At 41.6% G+C, this 21,770-nt stretch overlaps 2 protein-coding genes across 2 annotated transcripts in view; both read left to right on the top strand.

Moving 5' to 3' along the window:
• Positions 1 to 9,753, top strand: part of rapgef5a (Rap guanine nucleotide exchange factor (GEF) 5a) — a 40,635-nt gene extending 30,882 nt beyond the window's left edge. The window contains exons 12-26 of the mRNA XM_047604834.1: positions 1,176 to 1,254; positions 1,345 to 1,489; positions 2,798 to 2,889; positions 3,014 to 3,044; positions 3,279 to 3,357; positions 3,550 to 3,699; positions 4,123 to 4,220; positions 4,676 to 4,798; positions 5,209 to 5,387; positions 5,477 to 5,567; positions 5,658 to 5,708; positions 5,808 to 5,895; positions 5,981 to 6,045; positions 6,464 to 6,518; positions 6,887 to 9,753. Of these exons, the coding sequence (XP_047460790.1) occupies positions 1,176 to 1,254; positions 1,345 to 1,489; positions 2,798 to 2,889; positions 3,014 to 3,044; positions 3,279 to 3,357; positions 3,550 to 3,699; positions 4,123 to 4,220; positions 4,676 to 4,798; positions 5,209 to 5,387; positions 5,477 to 5,567; positions 5,658 to 5,708; positions 5,808 to 5,895; positions 5,981 to 6,045; positions 6,464 to 6,518; positions 6,887 to 7,005 (1,445 nt within the window). The 3' untranslated portion in view covers positions 7,006 to 9,753. The remainder of the gene's footprint in view (positions 1 to 1,175; positions 1,255 to 1,344; positions 1,490 to 2,797; positions 2,890 to 3,013; positions 3,045 to 3,278; positions 3,358 to 3,549; positions 3,700 to 4,122; positions 4,221 to 4,675; positions 4,799 to 5,208; positions 5,388 to 5,476; positions 5,568 to 5,657; positions 5,709 to 5,807; positions 5,896 to 5,980; positions 6,046 to 6,463; positions 6,519 to 6,886) is intronic.
• A 2,391-nt stretch (positions 9,754 to 12,144) lies between these two features.
• Positions 12,145 to 12,745, top strand: LOC125019845 (C-type lectin-like). Its single transcript, XM_047604835.1, has one exon. It carries the CDS (start codon positions 12,184 to 12,186, stop codon positions 12,664 to 12,666), a length of 483 nt encoding a protein of 160 aa, XP_047460791.1. The 5' UTR covers positions 12,145 to 12,183; the 3' UTR covers positions 12,667 to 12,745.
• Positions 12,746 to 21,770: the final 9,025 nt, after the last annotated feature.

Here is a 21,770-nt window from a genome sequence, read left to right as displayed (position 1 = left end):
ACACACACACACACACACACACACACACACACACACACACACACACTAACCAACCACATATCCTTGGCACCACCGACAATGGCTCATTACCCATCTGCCACAAGGGCCGTTTATATTTGGTTCTTACCATTGGTCACCTGTTGGGTCTCTCTTCCTCTGCAGCTTCCTCTGATACATTTCACTGTTTCAAGTTGTTAAAATTATAAGCACAGAGAAAGATTAACCCTCATGCCTCTTTGTCAATGTTCGTTTCTGGAAAAGAGCACTTAAAAATGTATTAGAGGATTCTGATAATCTGCTTACTTGGAAAGGATTTCATCGATCGTGGCAGCATAAGGAACGTACACAAAAATCCCTCCAACTCCAAAGTCATAGTCTGCAGAGCTACACACACAGAACTTTATTTTGACATCTCACTGAGATACGACAGTACTATCAGCACGTTCCCTTATCACACGATGGATGTGTTAGTGTCAAGGTTGTGGTTTCCAATGTACACACAACATGAGATACAGAGAAAAAAAAAAAAAACAGTTATTAATTTGCCGTTGTGTTTCAGGCCATCTGATGAAATGAAGTTCAATTCACTCACCTTTTAGCTGTTGTTTTTCATCCCCACTGAGTCCTCAAGAATAAAAGAAGGCCTTTCTGAGCAGGCAGTGCACAGTAGGACTTTAGAGATCTTCTTGCTGAGAACAGCTGCCAGTTGTGACCATGAGAAATGAAAGTAAAATAAATTTGCATTCCATAAAATGATGATAGTTAGCTGAAAGAGACCAAAATGCTTTGGGGATCCTTAGCGTTTGCTTAAAATTCTTGTCGTCTACAGTGGTTTCATCACTACAAGTGACGCCTTTCACATTACACGTGATTTAAATTATTTTAAAAGAAGAAATCTGGACATTAAGCCGGAGCTTGAAGGTCCAATCTTTGCTTTATTTCTTCGATAAGTAAAACAATTTGTTTAAATGTGAATTTCTAATGTTTTGAAGTTGAGAGAATTAAGTAACAAGTGTACGATTTGTCACTTCAAATGAACAGAGATACAAATGGAGAACCTGAAAGACTTTCATGTGACTTTCCTTATCTTAATTCCACAAATTAGGAGGGAAGCTCCTTTGGACCATGTCGCCGATGAGGTGGCTAATGATGTGTTCTCTAATAATGTGTTTCAGAAATGCTCCTGGACGACTTCCTGTTGACCTACCTGGTGTTCATGTCCACTCATGACCTCTGCCAGGCTCTACTGGGACAATATCCTTCCTGAAAAAAACATAATCACATACACGCACGAATCATTTCACATTCCTCACTCTCCTCTGTTGTCTCCTTGACCTCTGTCACCTATAGCAGCGCTCGCTGCAGGGGCCAGGAGGAGGGCAAAGACGCCCTCTTCAGGAAGCGTAAGGTACTGCAGCTGGTCTCACACTGGAGCAGACTTTACAAGGACTTCCTCAAAGAAGAGGAGCATGTCAGGAGCTTCATGAAGGTATGTCGGTACTAACGTCCTTCACCGCCCCCAGTGTTTTTAATGCCTTTTTATTTCAGTGATTGAATATGCTTGATCCTCAGGTGTCTTTTTCACATATTGAGAAAGAAATAGCCCGCATTCATCTTCATTTTAGCTCTATACCTTCTTAAGTTCTGCATGACAGGACATCAGAGAGACAGGGAGCTGAAAGTGCGTTAGTGATTTCTCCGAGCTTTCTCCCACAAGGGAAGCATGTTGATGTTTTTATTTCATCCTTCTGACAAAGAAGCGGGACAAAAACAGACGGCTTCGTTGGCTTCATGTGAGGACTGAGGGGGTGTAATCGTAATATGTCGTTGTGGTTTCAGAGAATACAAAATAATCAGAGGGATTATTGTGGTACGGGCTGTGTTTAAATAGAAAATAATAAAATAAAATTGTCAAAAGTGAAACCTTTTTATTTTACATGCAAAATCCAGCACTCAGAGATCTTTGTAATTGAAAATATGCACATGCAGATCATACCTTGTCACATTTTTCATTACTAATGCTGCTGGTGTCCATTGTGTTCCTGCTATTTTCACACGAGGGACTGAAATGATTGGGCCACGTGTGACGCCAAAAGATAAACCGACAAATACAGACACACAACACCACAAAAACACACACACTCACCAATCACTTGTCCCTCCATAACCTGACAGCTCCATTGCTCTGTGCTGTGTTGCCATGGAAACCAAAGTGGTAGGGTTGGCATGGGTATAATTTCATACAGAGTGCGTAACCCAGGTGATAGTTGCCTAGTAACAGAGGAACGAGAGGGGAATTGGAATTGGAGGCTATGCTGGGTCAATGACGGCGATGAGGAGGTGTGTGGAAATGCACAAGTCTGGATGTGGGTCCTTGTGAGTTTAGTGTTACTGAGTTGTCACTAATTTGTCTTAGAGAATTTGATGTTTGACGTGATGGTGTTCAGCAAATGAGCTGCGCAGTTGTGTTCATGCTCTGTACCTTTTCTTTGTTTCACTAATATATATATATATAGCTGTGCGACGATCGTCATGACAACTTGTTTGAAATGCAGGTAGTGTCAAAGAGGCAGAGTTTTGTAGTTAAGTTCTATTGAGGTCGCTCTTTGTGTAGCTGTGAATTTGAGATGTTGCTGACACTGTAAGCTGAGCCTCGGTGTCAGTACCTGCCCAGTTAGAAATGGACGTTTGCTGATATTTCTGCTCTCGTGACTTTGGGTCAAATTAATTGGTTTGCCAGAAAGTATTTAGTCTGAGCTGTCATTGATATCCAATTTCTTTTCTGTCCACCTGACAGACTCTGTACAGGTGTGTCTTAGAAGATCTGTACGAGTTCCCCACATTGGAGAAAGACCTGAAGGAGTTTCAGAAACTTCTGCGTCGCAGACAGTAAGTGGGTTTGTCTGCGCACAACAACAGCATTAAATTTGATTGCCAAGAAATGTCGTGCCCTTTCTCTTCCTGGCATCACTCCTCACAGTTGGATGTGTGTTTTTTTTTTCTTTTCTTCTAGTACGGTGGATGACTGCCCTCCAAACCAAAAGGTAAAATGGGCGGTGAAAGAATATTTACAAATCTTGCTATTGATTTTAAGTTAAAAGTTACTGTATTAGTTTGTACAGGTGCGTTGAATATGTGCATTAAGTGCATTCAAATATAAAAATATCCACATTTTAAAATAATACAGATATCTAATAAGTTTTAAGATTTCGTACATTTTAGATAGTGTACTTAAATCTTCATGTTTCTTCTTCTCTCTCTCTCTCTCTCTCTCTCAGAGCAAACAGATGTATCAGCAGCTGAGTTTGAAGGAAAACTGTTTGCAGTTCCGCAGCCCACAGACTGACACCAGAGAGGGTGAGTAACAGACACAAACACAAGCGCACATGTAGACGCACACCGTCCAAAAATGCACACAATTATGCATAATGACAAATGGCGTAAATGGCGTCTTTTCGTCTGCGTCAGCTCTTAACCTGACCTCAAGTCTCTCTCTGTTCTGCACGTGCTTCATTATGACTTCATCGAACATTTCCGTGTATTTTTCAGTTATTTGCTGTGTGTATGTGAGTGCTGATTCCTACCTGAGCATCCACACGAACCCCTCGTTGGAGGCCCACGAGCTGCTGAGGATTGTAGGTCTGAAGATGGACAGAGCAGAGGAAGACATGGTGCTCGCTGTGGTGTCGCACACTGGAGGTACAGTGTGAAATGGCTTATTGTTATTCATTTAGTAGTGTATTGATTTAATACTATTTATCCATCACTGTTTGGATTTCTCTGAATGCTTACACTAGTTTTGCTTGCAGACCAGTAAAGTAGGTTTTAGACTTAGAGGCTTAGACTTATTTTATTGTCATTCAACAAACACCATTGGTGCATGTATTAAAAAAAAAATTGTTACTTTGGCTCACAGTGGAGTAGACACATAGTTTATCTGAAATAAACACATTCACAGAATATAAAATGCTGGTATGACTTAAAAAGAAGTCAAAATTACTGGTAATCTGCAAAGGTACAAACAGGAGAACAAGTCCCCTGGATGGGAATCACTGTTCTACACTCTTGGCTTTAAATTATTCTCATCGTCACCGCCTCCTTCTTTCTTCTTTGTCTCTGCAGAGCGGAGGATGTTACAACCCAGTGACTGTGTTTATTCCGAGTCTCTGACCCCACAGGGAAAGCTTGTGGCCTGTCGCAGGGATCTCAATGAGATCTTGGTATGTATATGCACCGCTCTGTTTGTGCTTCTTCTCTTATTTTCCGTAAGCGCTGAAAGCCGCTAAAAAATTCTGTTTGCAGGTAAAAATCAAAGCACAAACTCTTAAAATTGACTGTTTAGGCATTAGGTACTTTTTGGGAGGCTTTCTGAATCACATTCCTATACGTTAGACCTTTGTGGGAATGTAATATTTAGCTTCGTCTGGGAACATTTTGTCTCCTGAGTCAATGCCGGTTTTGCAGAATTTGTAGTTAATGTAGTTATAGTGACCTGTATCAGGATTTCTTCTATGTTACCAGTAAAACACGTGATCTTATGGCATCGTGCTCTATTGTTGTATGAATTCAAATCCCCCATGAGCCTCTTTGTCCTTTAGTTTCTAATGAAGGTGAGATGCTGCTTGTACTCTTTTCCCTCTTACGTACTTTCTTTATTTGTGTTCATTGTTTGCAGCCTCCCCTAACAGACAGTGCGGAGCTGAGCAGGAGGCCGGTTCGGCTCCTGGGCATCAACACCTGGGATGTTGCCGCTGCTCTCACGCACCTGGACTGGAGCCTTTTTAAATCCATCCACGAGGTGCGGCACTCGCACATACACAAATATATGCATGTGGAATGTGGGCACGGGGAGTTAGAAATTCATATTCATAACAGAGATTGCTGGCATTAAAGATGCAAATGCTCCACTAGACTTTCTGCATTACGGGTACATCTGAGCTTGCAGCTGAGCGCCTTTCAGGAAGAGTTGAATATTTCTTGTGCAAACGGTTCAGCACAGCACAGACAGAGACAGGCAGACTGCACCTTTGTACCTTTAGGAAATCTAAACCAAGTTTCCCGTTTCTCAGATGTGCTCATGAACTGATTTTCTCTGTTTTATACGGTTTCAGAGTGATCTTATTTAGCCTTTTGTTAGTTGGACATACGGAGTGATAATAGGATCATGAGTGGACATTCACACAAACTCTTCCCTATGTCCACATGCAGCAGGAGCTGGTGTACTACACCCTCAGCCGCGCTCCTGGCTCTGGCCACACGGCAGCGCTCTCAGTTCTGCTGCAGCGTTGCAATGAAGTCCAGCAGTGGGTCATGTCCGAGGTGCTCATGTGTGTATCCCTCAACAAGAGGGTGCAGCTGCTCAAGAAGTTCATCAAGATCGCAGCCCAGTAAGGACACTCGCACTGTGACATAAACCCAAATGATTTACTGAAGACCTCAACGTTTCAGTTTCTACATCTTTGTGTGTTGTACGTAGCTGTAAAGCCCAAAGAAATCTGAACTCTGCATTCGCCATCATCATGGGTCTCAACACCGCAGCTGTCAGCCGACTCAACCAGACGTGGGAGGTAAGTGTGTGTGTGTGTTGATGTTGTCGTCTCCTCCAGCACAAGCCTTGCATGTTAAATCCCGCTCTGACGAAACTTCTTCCTTTTCAGAAATGTCCAGGGAAGTTCAAGAAGCTTTTTTCAGAGCTGGAGCTCATCACGGTGAGACTCAACCAGAGCTTCAAATGTCTTCCTCTTCTGATTTGATGACGAATCCTTTCCAATTCTTCTTTTTTTTTTTTCCACTGCGTCTCTCTCCAGGATCCGTCTCTGAACCACAAAGCCTACAGAGAGGCCTTCAAGAGGATGAAACCTCCCAAGATCCCTTTCATGCCTCTTCTCCTAAAAGGTATCCTCGCTTCACACACACACACAAAAACACAAGTTTGAAAAACATTGAATAAAACCTAAATACGTTTGTCTGCTGCTTCTAGATATCACTTTTATCCATGAGGGAAATAAGACCTTCCATGACAACCTGGTCAATTTTGAGAAGCTGGTAAGTCAAGTCAGTCCTGCAGTCTCTTAAGCCTCAGACCATTTCAATGTGACATTGAAGTAATTGTGCCTTTCCGGGTTCTCGTGCCTTGTGCTGTTCACAGCCTTTCCTTCGGTGTATTATAGGCAAAGCTGCCTGGCTCTACAGTATGAATATATGCATTAGTGTCTCTAGACGTTAACAAACATAGTAGAGAAGGTTACATTTGTCTGGAGCTAATGACCAAACCTTTATGTGTTTAGTGGAATTTTACCAAGACCAAGCTCTATATTGTATTTTTTATTGCACCTTAAACGGTGGCACAGTTGCCATTATTTTGCCCAAAACATAAGATCAAGGTCCAGTATCGACAGCTGAGGTATCAGTGTAGACTCATTTTGAAGATTTTTATTTAAAATGTCTTCTCCTGAACCAACAGCACATGATCGCAGACACGGTGAGAATGATTCGCCACTGCCAAAGCGACCAACAGGGTGAGTCTCCTCTTTTCCGAGTGAATCACGAATGATGACACATCCTCAGCAATAGGAGCTCTTTACAGTCATGTTTCTGCTTGTGACCAAGTGTTTGGATGCGTTTATAGTGAAGAGTCTATCGCCATCTGCAGTTGAGTTGGTATACTGCGCCTGAGCCAGAGGGCTCACCCACTCAGTTTTTCCTCACAGTTTCTAAGCAACCACTTCCAGACAGTCTTTTATTTTCTCTATATTGCAATAATATGGTGTATTTTTGTTAAGTGTTTGCGTGTCTGTGTCTGTGTGTGTGTGTGTGTGTTTTTGAGCCCACTCACAAAACTCACCTGTCTGACAACCAGCATACGTGTTCTGTGTCCGTCTCTCAGGCAACGAGGTGATCGGGGTCGACAGTGCGGAGGTGAGGGCGAGCGTTCAGTACCTGCACATTATCGACAATCAGCAGACACTTTTCGAACTGTCGCACAAACTGGAGCCACGCGCCTGAACGCGCGCACACGAGCGCAGACACAATTGGACACAGCGGAGGAGCTGACGCCGCGTGACATGGAGGACACTTTGTACAGCGAAATGTCACACACTCGCACGTACGCTGCAGCAACATCACGCGACCAGCGTTGGTGCCAAATGGACAATAAGTTGTGCACTGATAAAACTGGTGGAGACACAGAGCTGCACTCAGTTTGCTCTTTAACGTGTATTTACAAAGGATTTCTAGAACTGCAGCGAGATGGAGTTTTGCCAAACTGAGACTGAGAGCAGAGACGGTTGTAACTAATTTGTACAGTATCTATTGGACTGAATGTGTTTCGTTCTTGTGATCAGTCTTTGGTTATTTATGAGCCTGTTCTGCAGGTAGAATGTTCCTTTAGCTCTCGTCACCGACGAGGACTTGATGGCATCGTTTCAGTCACGGGCACAAAAACATCTGTAGAGAGGTTTTGATTCGTTTCTAGCATTTAGGACAGAGTGGTCCGATATGATTTCATGCTTAGGTCTGCATCGAGCAGATCTGTGAAGGAAACGTTGAGGGTTTCGCTGACTGACTTAGACATTTAAACACGTGTTCTCTCCTGAACATTTCAGAGTTTGAAAGCTGTAACTGAATAATGAACAGCTTTAGCCAAACGTGCACTCTTCTCTTCTCTAGGATGTTTTTGTGTGAATAGATACTAATAATTTTACATTGTGTATATAATATGGACCTATATGTTTCTCAGTGCCAAACGTCACTCACGTTGGTTCTTGCGGCACAGGTGCACTGTGGAGGAATCAGTGTCTTTTTTGCACAGGATTGCATTTCGTTGAGCGAAGCCCTGCTACGACGCCCGGTCCCTGTTCACGTAAAGCTGATCGGACGCCTCTCAGAGAAGCTTTCTAACATCAAGCCGACTGAGTTCAGGGTTTTGTCATTGGATCCCACATACTTGTGCTTTCCTGTGCTATGATAACCATAGCCACAGCATAGATTTATTTTTTTCTTTTTGATTTATTTTTTTAATCCTCAGAGGTTTGTTTGTGTTTACACAGAATGTGAATTAACAGCTTTATTCCATAAAATCTAAATTATTAGGATTTATTCTTACTGACTGAAAAATCCATTCATTCTGAGGTGGTATCATGTAAACTGTGAGAACCAACACAGGGTGTCAACGGAGTAATTTAAGCACAAGCACTCAGACTTCCTCTGCTGGAAGATATTCATCCCTAAATCACTTGGCACATTAACTATAGTTCGCTAAAAGAAATATTCTTTCAGATTGTGGCGACATCTTCTCGTTGATGCAGCCATATCATGTGAAAATCATGTTTTCAAATCACTGAGTTGGTCTTATTAATCAAATTCAGCAAGTCCCCCAGGAAAGAAATGCAACATGGCGTCGTTATGACAGTGTTGATGATGATACTTACAATTTAAAACAAGAAAGCCTTGTTTTTTTTCCCTCTGTATCTTTTCATTCTTTGTCAGTCGTTTCAGTCGCACATTTCTGCTCAACCGGAGGAATCATCTGAACATATGCCGATGCGTATTTTGCGTTGTTTAGATAAGTCATGGGGGAGGCAGGGATGGGAGTGAAGTGCAATATAGTAGAAATGTTGTCATCATTTCAACACTAAACCTTTCAGAGCAAGCAGCTGCTTTCTCCTGCAGATCAGGATGGATCAAATGGACGAAAGATAACCTGCCTTTTTGAAAACTTTTCCTTTGGTTCATTGCAAGAAAGCAAACGTAGTCACTCTTGAGTTTCGTGTTATTAGCAGCTTCTCACTTTGCATTAAAAAAGAGAAATAAGACACTTTTAGCTTGTGTCTAAAAGTCTCCATTAAACAAATGTTGACAGACTGGTTGTGCTTTTTGCTAACATTAGCCGTCGTTCGCTACTGTTCAGACCGAGTGATCCTGTCTCAACAGCATCTGAGTGCAATGAATTAAAGGAATTATTATTTCTGAATTCAGATGTTCATTCGTATCAGGACCCCTGTGTTGTTTCTTCTCTTTTTAAAGATGCTTTTCGTGAAATTCTTTAACTGCTAGGACCATGATCTGCTTGTTATTTGGTGTCATGCGAAGGCCTTGCGGTTGTTATTTTCACTATTAACCTGTACATGACGCACACACACAAACACACACCTCTGCTCACTGTGTTCAAAGAGCAGAATTATTGTTATATTAGTTATTTATTGTAATATATTGTTTATTTATATATTCCAGAGGTGACAACATGTCTCCGTTTCTGTGCCATGTTCAGAGGTTCAACACATTTGTGGTTTAAAGCCGGAATGTAAAAGTACTTGTCGTTATGTTTTGTGGCCACTTGAGGGCAGCAGAGGAGCAGGTCGGTCTGTTGACGCTGCAGAGAGGAAACCAACAGGAGGCTGTATTTAGCGTCCACTGTCACGAGTGTGTTTTTTTAAAGTAATGTTGTTTAAAGCCTGTTTGCATGAAACAAAAAAACACAAAGTTCACAATGCAAGAGGGGACATGTTGAAGGCTTTGTACTATTGTAATATTGTTGATGTGTAAATATATGCCTACGTTTGGTATGTTGTTATTATTTATCTGTTGTAAATGGAAGAAGAAAAAGAAAAAAGTCAACCACAAAGCAATACGTCTCCCTTTGTGTCCCCTCGACCTTTGGACAGCTGAAGTCACACGTCTTTTCTAAAGCTGCGTTTTACTATGTCAGAATTTTACTGAATAAATTAATAAATTATAGGTTTTATGTGACAACTTCAGGTGAGTGAATTGTCTTTTTGTTGGTTGAGATGCTGACTGTATCTCTTGTGGGAAGTTCATGGTCCAAGGAGGTCAGTATCAAAACTGGTCCAAGAAAGGAAAAGCACTGCAGCCAAGGTTGAATCATGGAGTGGAAGGTGGCTTGGTTCATGAGTCCTGCTTCCTTTTACATGGTGTGTGTCTCTTACATGAGGAACTCATGGCACCAGGATGCACTATGGGAAGAAGAGAAGCCAGCTGAGGCCCTCTGCTGGGAGACCTTGGGTCCTGTCATTCATGTGGATGTACCCACCTACCAAAGCATCGTAGCAGACCACGTACACCCTGTCAAAGAAACTACAAATGTGTTGAGCCAAAACTCAAAAATGATTCAAGAATGATTTGAGGAACTCCTCAAGTTCAAGCTGTTTACTTGACCTCCAAATTCCCTCGACCTCAGGACTAAAAAGATCTGATGCTCACGTCTCGGTGCCACAGCACAACTACAGAGGTGTAATAGAGTCCACCTGTTGAAGGGTCAGGAATGTTTTGGTGGAAAAGGGGGAACTTAGTCAATATCAGACAGGAGGTTATAATGTTAAGGCTGATTAGTTCATTTTTCTTACTGAATTCCAAACTGAGAAGAAAAAGAACTGCTAGCAATAATATGTTTAGAAAGGCTGTTTTCTCTTATGCAGCTTGTACAAATAGTACCAGTGTGTAAGTTTAGCTAAAAAGCTAAGCTTCAGTGAGTTACAAATTCTTCCAACTAATACTTACTTCAATTATAGTGACTCTAATCAGTTCTGGGGTATGCTGAATACAGAATATGTTTTTTACTTGTGAAATCAGCTCTCTGTAGCAGCACTTGCTCCTTTTCTTTAAATTACACGGCCAACATTAAAAAGACTTTTTGGATTTTTTGTTCTTTTTTATCTTTCAGAGGAGGCCTGGGCACGGAGAACTGGAAAACTTGGCATGAATTGTTACTTTCCACATCACCTGAAAGTTATCCATTAGTTCACATGGAGATGTTCCATATCTTCAACCTTCAATAAGATCTGAACACATTAAACACAGCTTTAATAAACATGTTTGACTTCAGCTCTTGACATGTGCTAGATATTTTTTTTACTGTATTTTAATCTCATTATCTTAGTTTTGTAAATCTCTGTACTGTCATACACCAAAGCAAAATGCAAAACAAAACAAAAAAAAAAAAAAAAAAGGGAAACTTTTTTATTTTATCTATCGTATCATCGTCTGTGTGCGGATTTCAGCTGCACCTGCAGCAGACACTGTGAAAGAAGCAGGGCAGAGAGTATTCTCAACCAGGGTGCTATTCAAGCTAGAACCACCACTGTTTTGCTGCATCTTGGTTGTTGCAGTTTTCCATTATTGATGGAAAAACTAATTATGGATTATACCATTCTTAAGGAAATTTTCAGGACATCTGTGTGTGCAAGGACACAAGTAGTTCTTCAAAATTAATGTCTGTGAATGGTCAAGTTAAAGTCCTGTGATTAATGCTATAAAAACGTCGTGGAAGAACCTGTAGCAAAAGAAATTGTATTACTGGCACCACTTCATCTACTACCAAGGTGCATGGAGAAGGAAATTAAATTAGAAGCCCGGTGATTAGCATTGATGCCTCCCAGTGAGAAAGTCCAGCTCGGGCCTGGGGGGAGTTTGCATGTTCTCCCTGTGTCTGTGTGGGTTTTCTCCAGTTACTCTGGTTTCCTCCCACCTCCAAAGACATGCTTGTTAGGCTGTTTGGTGTCTAAAGTGACCCTAGGTGTTAGTGTTAGTGCAAAAGGTTGTTTGACAGCTGGGATGGGGTCCTGCAATCCCCACGACCCTAGTGAGGACAAGCAGTAGTAGAAGATGAGATGAGATGATGTCAAGAAATGCTACAGTTACATGTGTGGCACATGGAACACATTAATTAGGATTCGTTCCACACATTTTGGCTTGTGGCATTCATCAGGGTCATCAATCCCACAGAAATGTCATGGAAGGACCTGAGTCAAGCAGTTCACATGAAGAAAATGCTTGCTATAGTTTTTGATAATGATGATGAATTTCTTTGAATAAATAAATTTATTTTTGTATCATTTGTTTGTTTGTTCTCATCTTTGTCAGTTCTCTTTACTATCAGGACCTCAGTTGATGTTTTGAGTCATTTTTATGCTGAAATGCTGGTTTGTTGCAAATACTTTTACTTGACACTATATAAGATATCTCCATGTGAAGTACTGGTTGACTTTCAGATGTGGAAACTGATTACTTGTGTCAAGGGTTTTTGACCAATGATGTCACACCAACGGTGCAAACACCCTCTCTGAGAGATATAAAAGACAGTAGACTGACCTATGTTTGTCAGATTGTTGAAAACCTCCAAGAGCAAAACATTAACAACTCACAGTCATTGAAGACCTTAAATCCACCATGATCTTGTTCCTCTTCTTGTTTGGTCTGGTTCTGGGTGAATTGCCTCCTTCAGACATCCAGGAAGTGCCACTAGTGCGTGGCAGCTGTCCCTTGTTTTGGTTCAGCTTTAACGGCGACTGCTACAAGTACATTTCCACTCGCTTGACGTGGGCTGATGCAGAGATCCAGTGTATGTCAGAGGGAGCCCACCTGGTGTCCATCCACAGCGCGGAAGAACAGAACTTCGTCAAAACCCTGATCATGAACTTTGATCCTGCTATAGGTTATACATGGATCGGACTTAATGACATTTATAAGGAAGGAACATGGATGTGGTCTGATGGATCTGCGGTCAACTTTACCTTTTGGAAGGCAGGAGAGCCAAACAATTCTCTGGGTAAAGAAAACTGTGTTCAGACCTGGACCAGTGATACAACATGGAATGACTATACCTGCCAGAGTATGTTTAGTTTTATTTGTGCATCTCGTACAGTTTGTTAAGCTAAGAAATGTCATGTGTGGTTCAGCAACAACTTCAACTTGTTCTGTATGAATTCAGTCTGAATGACAAAAAATAGAAACTGACTAACAGAAAATTAATTTTTTCACTGAACCAAAGACAAATGTATAGATGTAAAAGAAATCTAATGTAATGGTTAGTAACATGTTACTGTGTTTCTCTAAAGGAGACTTTAATTTATGATAATAAACTTGTGACTTTGAGCAGATCAAAGTGTACTGTCTTAATGAATTCTTTTCATAGTATGTTAATTAAAAACAACTAAAATGTACATTGCCTGTAGTAAATTTCAAATCACATGATGTGGAATGTTACACAGACAACAAATATCAAAGCTAGTTTGTTCTGATCCAAGTATTACCAACCGGGGTAGTGCAGTTTAAAAGGGAAATGAAGTGTACATGTATTGGTCCTTGTACTGCAAACTATATCGGAAATAACACCTTTGCTAAAGTCAAATGCTGAAAAGTTGCTAAAATCAGAGATTTTAGAGGCTAATTTTTCGTCCTTTCCACCTGGCTTGCTAGGGAGTCGCCATTTTTAAGTGAAATCCTTGGTTGACAAGACTTTAAAAAAAAAAAATCATAAAGAGAATTGGGCTAACAAAAGCTTCGATATTTAACACATATTTGTGGTTTAAAGCCACAAATTCTTTAACTGCTAGGACCATGATCTGCCTGTTATTTGGTCTCATGCGAAGGCCTTGCGGTTGTTATTTTCACTATTAACCTGTACATGACGCGCGCACACACACACACACACACACACACACACACACACACACACACACACACACCTCTGCTCACTGTGTTCAAAGAGCAGAATTATTGTTATATTAGTTATTTATTGTATGTCAGTAAATTATATATGTTGATAAGCTGCTACTGGTAATCAGAAACATAAGAATATTCTGTAAATAGAGTTTTGGTGTAGGTTGAAGAGGAAAATGAAACAAAATCGATCTGTAGTTTTGGATATAACGCATTGGAATGTTGGAAACTTTGTCCTCTTTGGAAAACTTCGGTGGATCATGTAGCTACATGAATTATTTTCTGTATCTCAATAAATCTCAATAAATGTTTAACCCTTTAAGACCTGAATGTCCGTCTGCCCACAAAGAGAAGCTTGCTGTATTTGAATTACCGTAATCCCCGATGGATAATACTCAAGTTGCGCTTTCTAGAAAAAAATGCTGCCGTTACGGTAATGATGACGCACCGCTGCTGTCGGCTGCAGGTTGGAGAGCAACGATCGCGGAGCCCCAGCAAGAGAGAGTTGTTTGGAGGAATTTGTTGGTAAAAACAAATTCAAAATTAATTAATTAATTCAAAATCGGCCGCTTTGACGGATGCCAGCGATCCGTTCAGGCTTTTGAGGGTAAATAAACACCAAGAAGCTGTTTCCCTCTTACTTTTTTTGTTGTTGACGAACTAACAGTGCCATGACGTAAATAACACATTATGGCTCAAAATAAAAGCAACACAGTCGTATTGCATGCACAGTTCATCTGTGCTCATGACTGACGTACCGCGGGCCGTAAAATGTCCAGGTCTGATCTATCTTATGTTTTGTGGCCACTTGAGGGCAGCAGAGGAGCAGGTCGGTCTGTTGACGCTGCAGAGAGGAAACCAACAGGAGGCTGTATTTAGCGTCCACTGTCACGAGTGTGTTTTTTTAAAGTAATGTTGTTTAAAGCCTGTTTGCATGATGAAACAAAAAAACACAAAGTTCACAATGCAAGAGGGGACATGTTGAAGGCTTTGTACTATTGTAATATTGTTGATGTGTAAATATATGCCTACGTTTGGTATGTTGTTATTATTTATCTGTTGTAAATGGAAGAAGAAAAAGAAAAAAGTCAACCACAAAGCAATACGTCTCCCTTTGTGTCCCCTCGACCTTCGGGCAGCTGAAGTCACACGTCTTTTCTAAAGCTGCGTTTTACTATGTCAGAATTTTACTGAATAAATTAATAAATTATAGGTTTTATGTGACATCTTCAGGTGAGTGAATTGTCTTTTTGTTGGTTGAGATGCTGACTGTATCTCTTGTGGGAAGTTCATGGTCCAAGGAGGTCCGTATCAAAACTGGTCCAAGAAAGGAAAAGCACTGCAGCCAAGGTTGAATCATGGAGTGGAAGGTGGTTTGGTTCATGAGTCCTGCTTCCTTTTACATGGTGTGTGTCTCTTACATGAGGAACTCATGGCACCAGGATGCACTATGGGAAGAAGAGAAGCCAGCTGAGGCCCTCTGCTGGGAGACCTTGGGTCCTGTCTTTCATGTGGGTGTAACCACCTACCAAAGCATCGTAGCAGACCACGTACACCGTGTCAAAGAAACTACAAATGTGTTGAGCCAAAACTCAAAAATGATTCAAGAATGATTTGAGGAACTCCTCAAGTTCAAGCTGTTTACTTGACCTCCAAATTCCCTAGACCTCAGTATAATCCAGCATCTGTGAGATGTGTGGGGCAAACCAGTCTGATCCATGGACGCCCCAGCTCACGACTAAAAGGACTAAAAAGATCTGATGCTCACGTGTCGGTGCCAGATACCACAGCACAACTACAGAGGTGTAATAGAGTCCACCTGTTGAAGGGGAACTTAGTCAATATCAGACAGGAGGTTATAATGTTAAGGCTGATTGGTGCACTGAGAAGAAATAGAACTGCTAGTGTTTAGAAAGGCTGTTTTCTCTTATGCAGCTTGTACAAATAGTATCAGTGTGCAAGTTTAGAATTTAGCTAAAAAGCTAAGCTTCAGTGAGTAATAAATTCTTCCAACTAATACTTACTTCAGTTATAGTGACTCTAATCAGTATTGGGGTAGGCTGAATACAGAATGTGTTTTTTACTTGTGAAATCAGCTCTCTGTAGCAGCACCTGCCTCTTTTCTTTAAACAACACGGCCAACATGAGAAGGGTTTTTAGTTTATGTTCAGATCTAATGGAAGATGTGGGACATTTCCACATATACAGCTCTGCCAACTGTGTCTAAGAGCAGAACCGTTGTGCTTTATTGTTAATTAGTTTTAATAAATAGCTGTTTGAGTTTATGTGCCATGTTCAACGTTTGGAAAGAAGAGATGTTTGTAGATTCTTATCATGTTCACTTTTCTTGTGTCAAAAATGTTGTAATGGAGAAGAAACCAATAGGAAGCTGTTGGTCGTGCTTCACGCAAAGAAACAAAAGTTCACAATGCTGGAGAGGGCATGCAGGGTATGCTGAATACTGAATGTGTTCTATTACTCATGAAATCAGCTCTCTGTGAAAGTACCTGCGTATTTTCTTGAAATTACACAGCCAATGTTAAAAGGCTTTTTTTCTTTCTTTTTTATATATATATATCCATCTTTCAGAGGAGGCCTAGGCACGGAGAAATTGGCATGAATGATCACTTTCCACATCACCTGAAAGTTATCCACTAGTTCACATGGAGATGTTCCATATCTTCAACCTTCGGTAAGATCTGAACACGGTAAACACAGCTTTAGTAAACATGTTTGACTTCAGCCGTGGGCGGCACAGTGGGTACTCCAAAGACATGCTCGTTAGGCTGATTGGTGACTCTTAATTGACCCTAGGCGTGAGTGTGAGTGCGAATGATTGTGTGTCTGTGCGTCAGCCCAGTGATAGACTGGCGCCCTGTCCAGGCTGTACCCCACCTGTTGCCTGATAATAGCTAAGCAACCCTAGTGAGGATTAGTGGTAGCAGAAGATGAGATGAGATGAGACTTCAGCTGTCTGCAGATTGAGAGCACTTGACATGTACTAGGTCATTTTTGTCATTTACAAGTAATAGATAATAACAACATAATAGATCTTCTGAAGAGAAGAAGCACAAAGCTTTGGTGTGAAAAAGTGTTGGTCTCCTTCCTGTTTTTTTTTTTTTTTTGCATGTTTGTAACACCTAAATGTGTCATATCATCAAACTAATTTAAATAAAGACAACGATAACACAGGTAAACACAAAAGGCAGTTTTTCATTAAAGGTTTTTATTATTAAGGGAAAACAAAATCCAAACCTATATGGCCCAGTGTGAAAGTGTTTGCCCCCCTGTTAAAACATAACTTAACTAATAATAACAATACATTTTATTTAAGAAGTGCCTTTCAAATCACCCAAGGACACTTTACAGAAAGGAACACATGAATACATAATAGATAGTGGTGTGGTGAGTAAGCGATTCTTAACAGGTGGGTTTTGAGTCTGGTTTTGAAGACAGGGAGAGAGTCGATATTACGGATGTCGGAGGGTAAAGACATCCAGAGCTTGGGAGCAGAATACCTGAAAGCTTTTCTCCTGATGGTGCTGAGGTGAACAGAGGAGACAGTGGGGTGGAGGGAGAAGGATCTGAGGGAGCATGCTGGAGTGGCAATGTGGAGGAGGTTGTGGATAGCTTCGAATGTGTATAGAAGGATTTTGAAATGAACTCTTTGTGTGACCAGGAGCGAGCAAAGTTCCTGTAGGATGGGACCGATATGGTGGGAAGAAGGGGTTTTGGTGATGATGAGTCATGCGGCAGAGTTTTGGACCAGTTGGAGCTTGTGGAGGGACTTGTGAGGGAGACCAAAGAAGAGAGAGTTACAGTAATCCAGACGGGAGGTGACGAGACTGTGGACAAGAATGGAGGCAGTGTTGGGGGTAAGTGAGGGATGGAGTCTGTTGATACTTTGGAGGTGAAAGTAGACAGTTTGAGTGGTGTTATTAACGCAGGATTTGAATGAAAGAGTGCTGTCAAGGATGATACCCAAACTCTTAACCCGAGGGGAGGGGGAGACTGAGGAGCTATCGATGACAACAGGGAAGCGGTCAACTTTGTAAAGTGTAGATGGGGTGCCAATTAAAAGTATTTCAGTTTTATCACTGTTTAACTTCAGGAAGTTGGAGGGGAACCAGGATTTGATTGCAGATATGGAGGCGGTAAGGGAGATGGGTGGGAGTGTGGAGTTAGGTTTATTAGTGAGGTAGAGCTGGGTGTCATTGACATAGCAGTAGTGAATAGTGAATAGTGAATGTTGAATTTACGAAGAATTGTGCCCAGGGGGAGGAGATAAATGATAAAGAGAAAGGGGGCCCAGGACAGAGTCCTGGGGGACACCTGTAGTGACTGGGGAGGTGTCAGATTTGAGCTGGATGGACTGGGTCTGGAGGGTCTACTGAGGAGGATGGGGTGGGGAATGGAGTCAAAGGTCAGGGAGGATGAGGATCGAGAGTGAACCAGAGTCAGCTTCAATAAGGAGTTCGTTGGTCATTTTTATGAGGGCAGTTTCGGTGCTGTGGTGGGGGTGGAAAACAGACTGGGAAGTCTCATAGAGGGAGTTTTGTGTTGAATGTGTATGTGTGGGGAGGTAAGGAGACAGGTGATTTGAAAGGTTTAGTGAGCAGTGTGAACAGTGTGAGATTTGGTATTTCTTTCATTGGAGATGATTAGACCAGAGTAGTAGTTTGTTTTGGCTTGAGTAAGATGAGGAAATGGTCGCTAACATGGAGTTCATCAGATGCGCAGTTAGAGGGAGTGAGACGAGAGCAGCAGACTAAGTCCAGAGTGTGTTCTTTTGTGCATGTCAGGAGGTTGATAAATTGAGTCCAAAACTATATGGGCATGAAGAAAAATCTCTGGTGAGATGTAGATTAATGTTATCAGTGTATATATTGAAGTCCCCCAGCAGTATTATATTTGGTGATAGAGTTGATAGTAGGCTGAGTAGGATGTTGAATTAATTTAAAATATCACTGCAGGGCTTGGGGGGCGGTAGTTAGTAGCAATGATGGTGGGAGTGGGTCCAGGAAGTGCAATTTTGTTATTTACACTCCCTATTTACACTTAATTTGAGATGTTCAATTGGTCAAAAAAGGCAGACAGAGACAGTGGAAGGACTTTCCACTTCTTGCGGTGGATGACTGCAATTCCTCCGCCACGGATGTAGCTACGGGGGTGGCAGACGTAACCAAAGTCCTGTTGGGTGGAGTTGTTCAGTGCAGCAAAGTCGTTGGGCTGTTTTCAGGTTTCCGTCAAACAGAGAAGGTTAAACTTGCGATCAGTAAGGAGATCGTGGATGAACAGTGGGCCACTAGGCCATTAGGGTCTATTCGATCCAATTTTAAGAAGGATAAGTGGTTCAAAAATAGACTGAAGTTGTCCACAAAGACAATGCTGTAAGCTCTGCAGGCAGAAGCCAGGTGTGCAACCCAAGGATACACCTAAAACAGTGAGCAGCGGGAATGGGATCACTGGTAAATGCAGGCAGTTCACAGTTTGTCAAGAGTCCCAAAGACGGTAGAAGTGGATCTTAGGGAGCTCAGACTGTAAAAGGGATGTATTGTGAGAGCCGGTGTGGATAATAACTCTCTGGATGGAGGTTGACAGGGCTTTTAGCAGAGTGGGGAGCTGAGATAAGAAGTCGAGGACCTTCGCACCAGGGAAACACTGTGTAACTGCGTTGAAAAAACTGATGTTTCTTACGATGGAGTCACCAACAATTATAATCGCTTGAGGGAAAAGTGGACATGGGGTCAGCATGGCTGGAGGAGGAGAAGTTGATCGAGGGGACACCTCCAGGGAAGAGAGGGGGAATGAGACGAGAGGGTCACGGGCCAGCCAGGGTGCAGGTGTGGAGCACGGTAAGGATCGGCAGGTCCATGCACAGCTGGGAGGATGGAGTGATTTATTACACCTTAGCTCAATTTCTCTAGCCACACCCAGGCCAGACTGCAGCCACACCAGTTCACAATCCAGAAATCACTTAAACAGGACCAGTCTGGCAAAGTGAAGTAGACCAAAATATCCTCAATATCTACACATCATGCTCCGATCCAAAGAAATTCAGGAACAAATGAGAAAGAAAGTAATTGAGATCTATCAGTCTGGAAAATAATAAAGCCATTTCTCAAGCTTTGGGACTCCAGTGACCCACAGTCAGAGTCAGTGGTGGACCTTCCCAGGAGAGGCTGGCCAACCAAAATTACCCCAAGAGCACGGAGACAACTCATCCAAGAGGTCACACAAGACCCCAGAACAACATCCAAACAACTGCAGGCCTCACTTACCTCAGTTAAGGTCAGTGTTCATGACTCCACCATAAGAAACAGACTGGACAAAAATGGAATGGCCCGGTTAAAGTCCTGACCTGAATCCTATTGAGATGCTGTGGTATGACCTAAACCAGGGATCGGCAACCCGCGGCTCCGGAGCCACATGCGGCTCTTTCGGTCCTCTGCTGCGGCTCTCCGTGGCGTGCGGGGCAAGGACGCTGATTAAAGTCGTTTTTTCGCTAACTGCCTTAGAAAAGCGATCACTGTCCAGTCAATAGTAAAAAAGAAACAACAGCTATGCGACAACTGAATGATATTATAACATCCAACATCCAACAAAAGCACTCAACTCCCACAGTGCATTGCAGCACATATAGTCTAGTCCTTGTGATCGAGTATTTAATTCAAATGCATTTTATTTCACTTCGTTAGTTGTTTAAAAAATATATATAATTCTAAATTTGAATTTATGGTGATCTTGTAACATTAAAATAAAACGTGTTTATTTTTTTCCTCGCTCAAAATATACGTCACAACTGCCGACGTGCGACACCCGTCGTCAGGTCCAGCCCGCTATATTTTCGACCGCAGGTAAGCCAACCATGGATAAATCCCTGTTATGTATGCATAAATACAGTTTTGTTTTCTCTGTAGTAGTTCTTTCATTTCATGAATGCAACACACTATATTTTATTTATACATAGCATAGAGGTAAAAAACGATATATGCAGTGTTATCTTTATTTTAGATGTCAAAGGGGTTTTGTGGCTCTCAGTGTTTTCTCTTCTGTGGGAAACGGGTCCAAATGGCTCTTTGAATGTTGAAGGTTGCCGAACCCTGACCTAAACCCTCCTATTATCCTTATTATCTTATTAAATGTTTATCATTCAAAAATTTTGCTTCTTATTTCATGACGTTTACTAATTTGATGGGGACAACTGGATAAGTATAAAATTATTATGCTGATATTTTTTCAATGTGTTGAACACACATTGCACGCATTGGTGTTCCTCCGGGCTCAGTTTGACCCCAAGCTATTTCAGCTGTGTAAAGCTTGTCTGTCTGTGCATGCGACCCAACACCCCCACACCTGCAGGCGCAGAGTTGATACTTTTGAACTGATGCATAAAAGGAGGGAGGGCAAACAACTATTTGATAAACAACTTTGATAAGAAGTTGGGCTGTGAACTCCAAAATGAGGAAGCCGAGTTGATCAAAAATTGATGTTTATATGAAGAGCTCGAATAATGATTTTATGTGTTCAACATGGCTGACTGTGTGTCTGGTGGGACACCCTCTTAGCACAGTAGTCTTGTTGTTGACCATAATTTTCCATTTTTGGTGCTAATCTGACATGGAGGAGGGTAAAACAATATTCTCGTGCAAACTTTCCCACACCATGGGCATGAAGTGTATGCGTGATACTCCACTCACACCTGCCGAAGTCAAACTGATATTTCCCACGCTGTGGAGGGCGGTGTATTCCCACAAGGACATTGGTAGTTAATGAAAAATAAGGGAGGAGCAAACGCATAAAAGCTAGATAATTTGTGATGTGCAGTTCAAACAAGAAAAGATTTGGATGACAAAATTTTCAAGACACACTAAGCTTAAAATTGTAGTGGGTTCTGATGGTGAGGAAAGATCATATCTTCACCAAAACTAATAGGATCCATACTCTTGTGATTATTAATGTCAGTAAATTTGAGAATATTTGTATGAAAACTTGACAAAATACATTCATTCTATTTTAAAAGTTTGACCTCATGGTGGCATCGGAGGAAATTTCAACTTACTGGTAGGTTTTAGTAATATTTGAGGATAATAGGAGAGTTAAAAAGGAGGTTCATGCTGGAAAACCCTCCATTGTGGCTGAATTACAACAATTCTGCAAATATGAGTGGGCCCAAATTCCTCCACAGTGCGTAAAAGCACAAGAAATAAGGAAAGGTGATTTTTTTTTTAGACTCATATCACATGGACTGATTAGTCTGCAACGGCAGCATGAATGCCTTAAAGTAGCTAATCTGTTATATTAAGGTAACCCGC

The sequence above is a fragment of the Mugil cephalus genome, chromosome 14, assembly GCF_022458985.1.
Source record: "Mugil cephalus isolate CIBA_MC_2020 chromosome 14, CIBA_Mcephalus_1.1, whole genome shotgun sequence".
Classification (NCBI taxonomy): Eukaryota; Metazoa; Chordata; class Actinopteri; order Mugiliformes; family Mugilidae; genus Mugil; species Mugil cephalus.
This window is presented reverse-complemented; position numbering and strand designations above follow the sequence as displayed.

Coding starts and splice junctions, on each gene's coding strand:
- LOC125019845 (XM_047604835.1), top strand. CDS start 12,184: ATGATCTTGTTCCTCTTCTTGTTTGGTCTGGTTCTGGGTGAATTGCCT.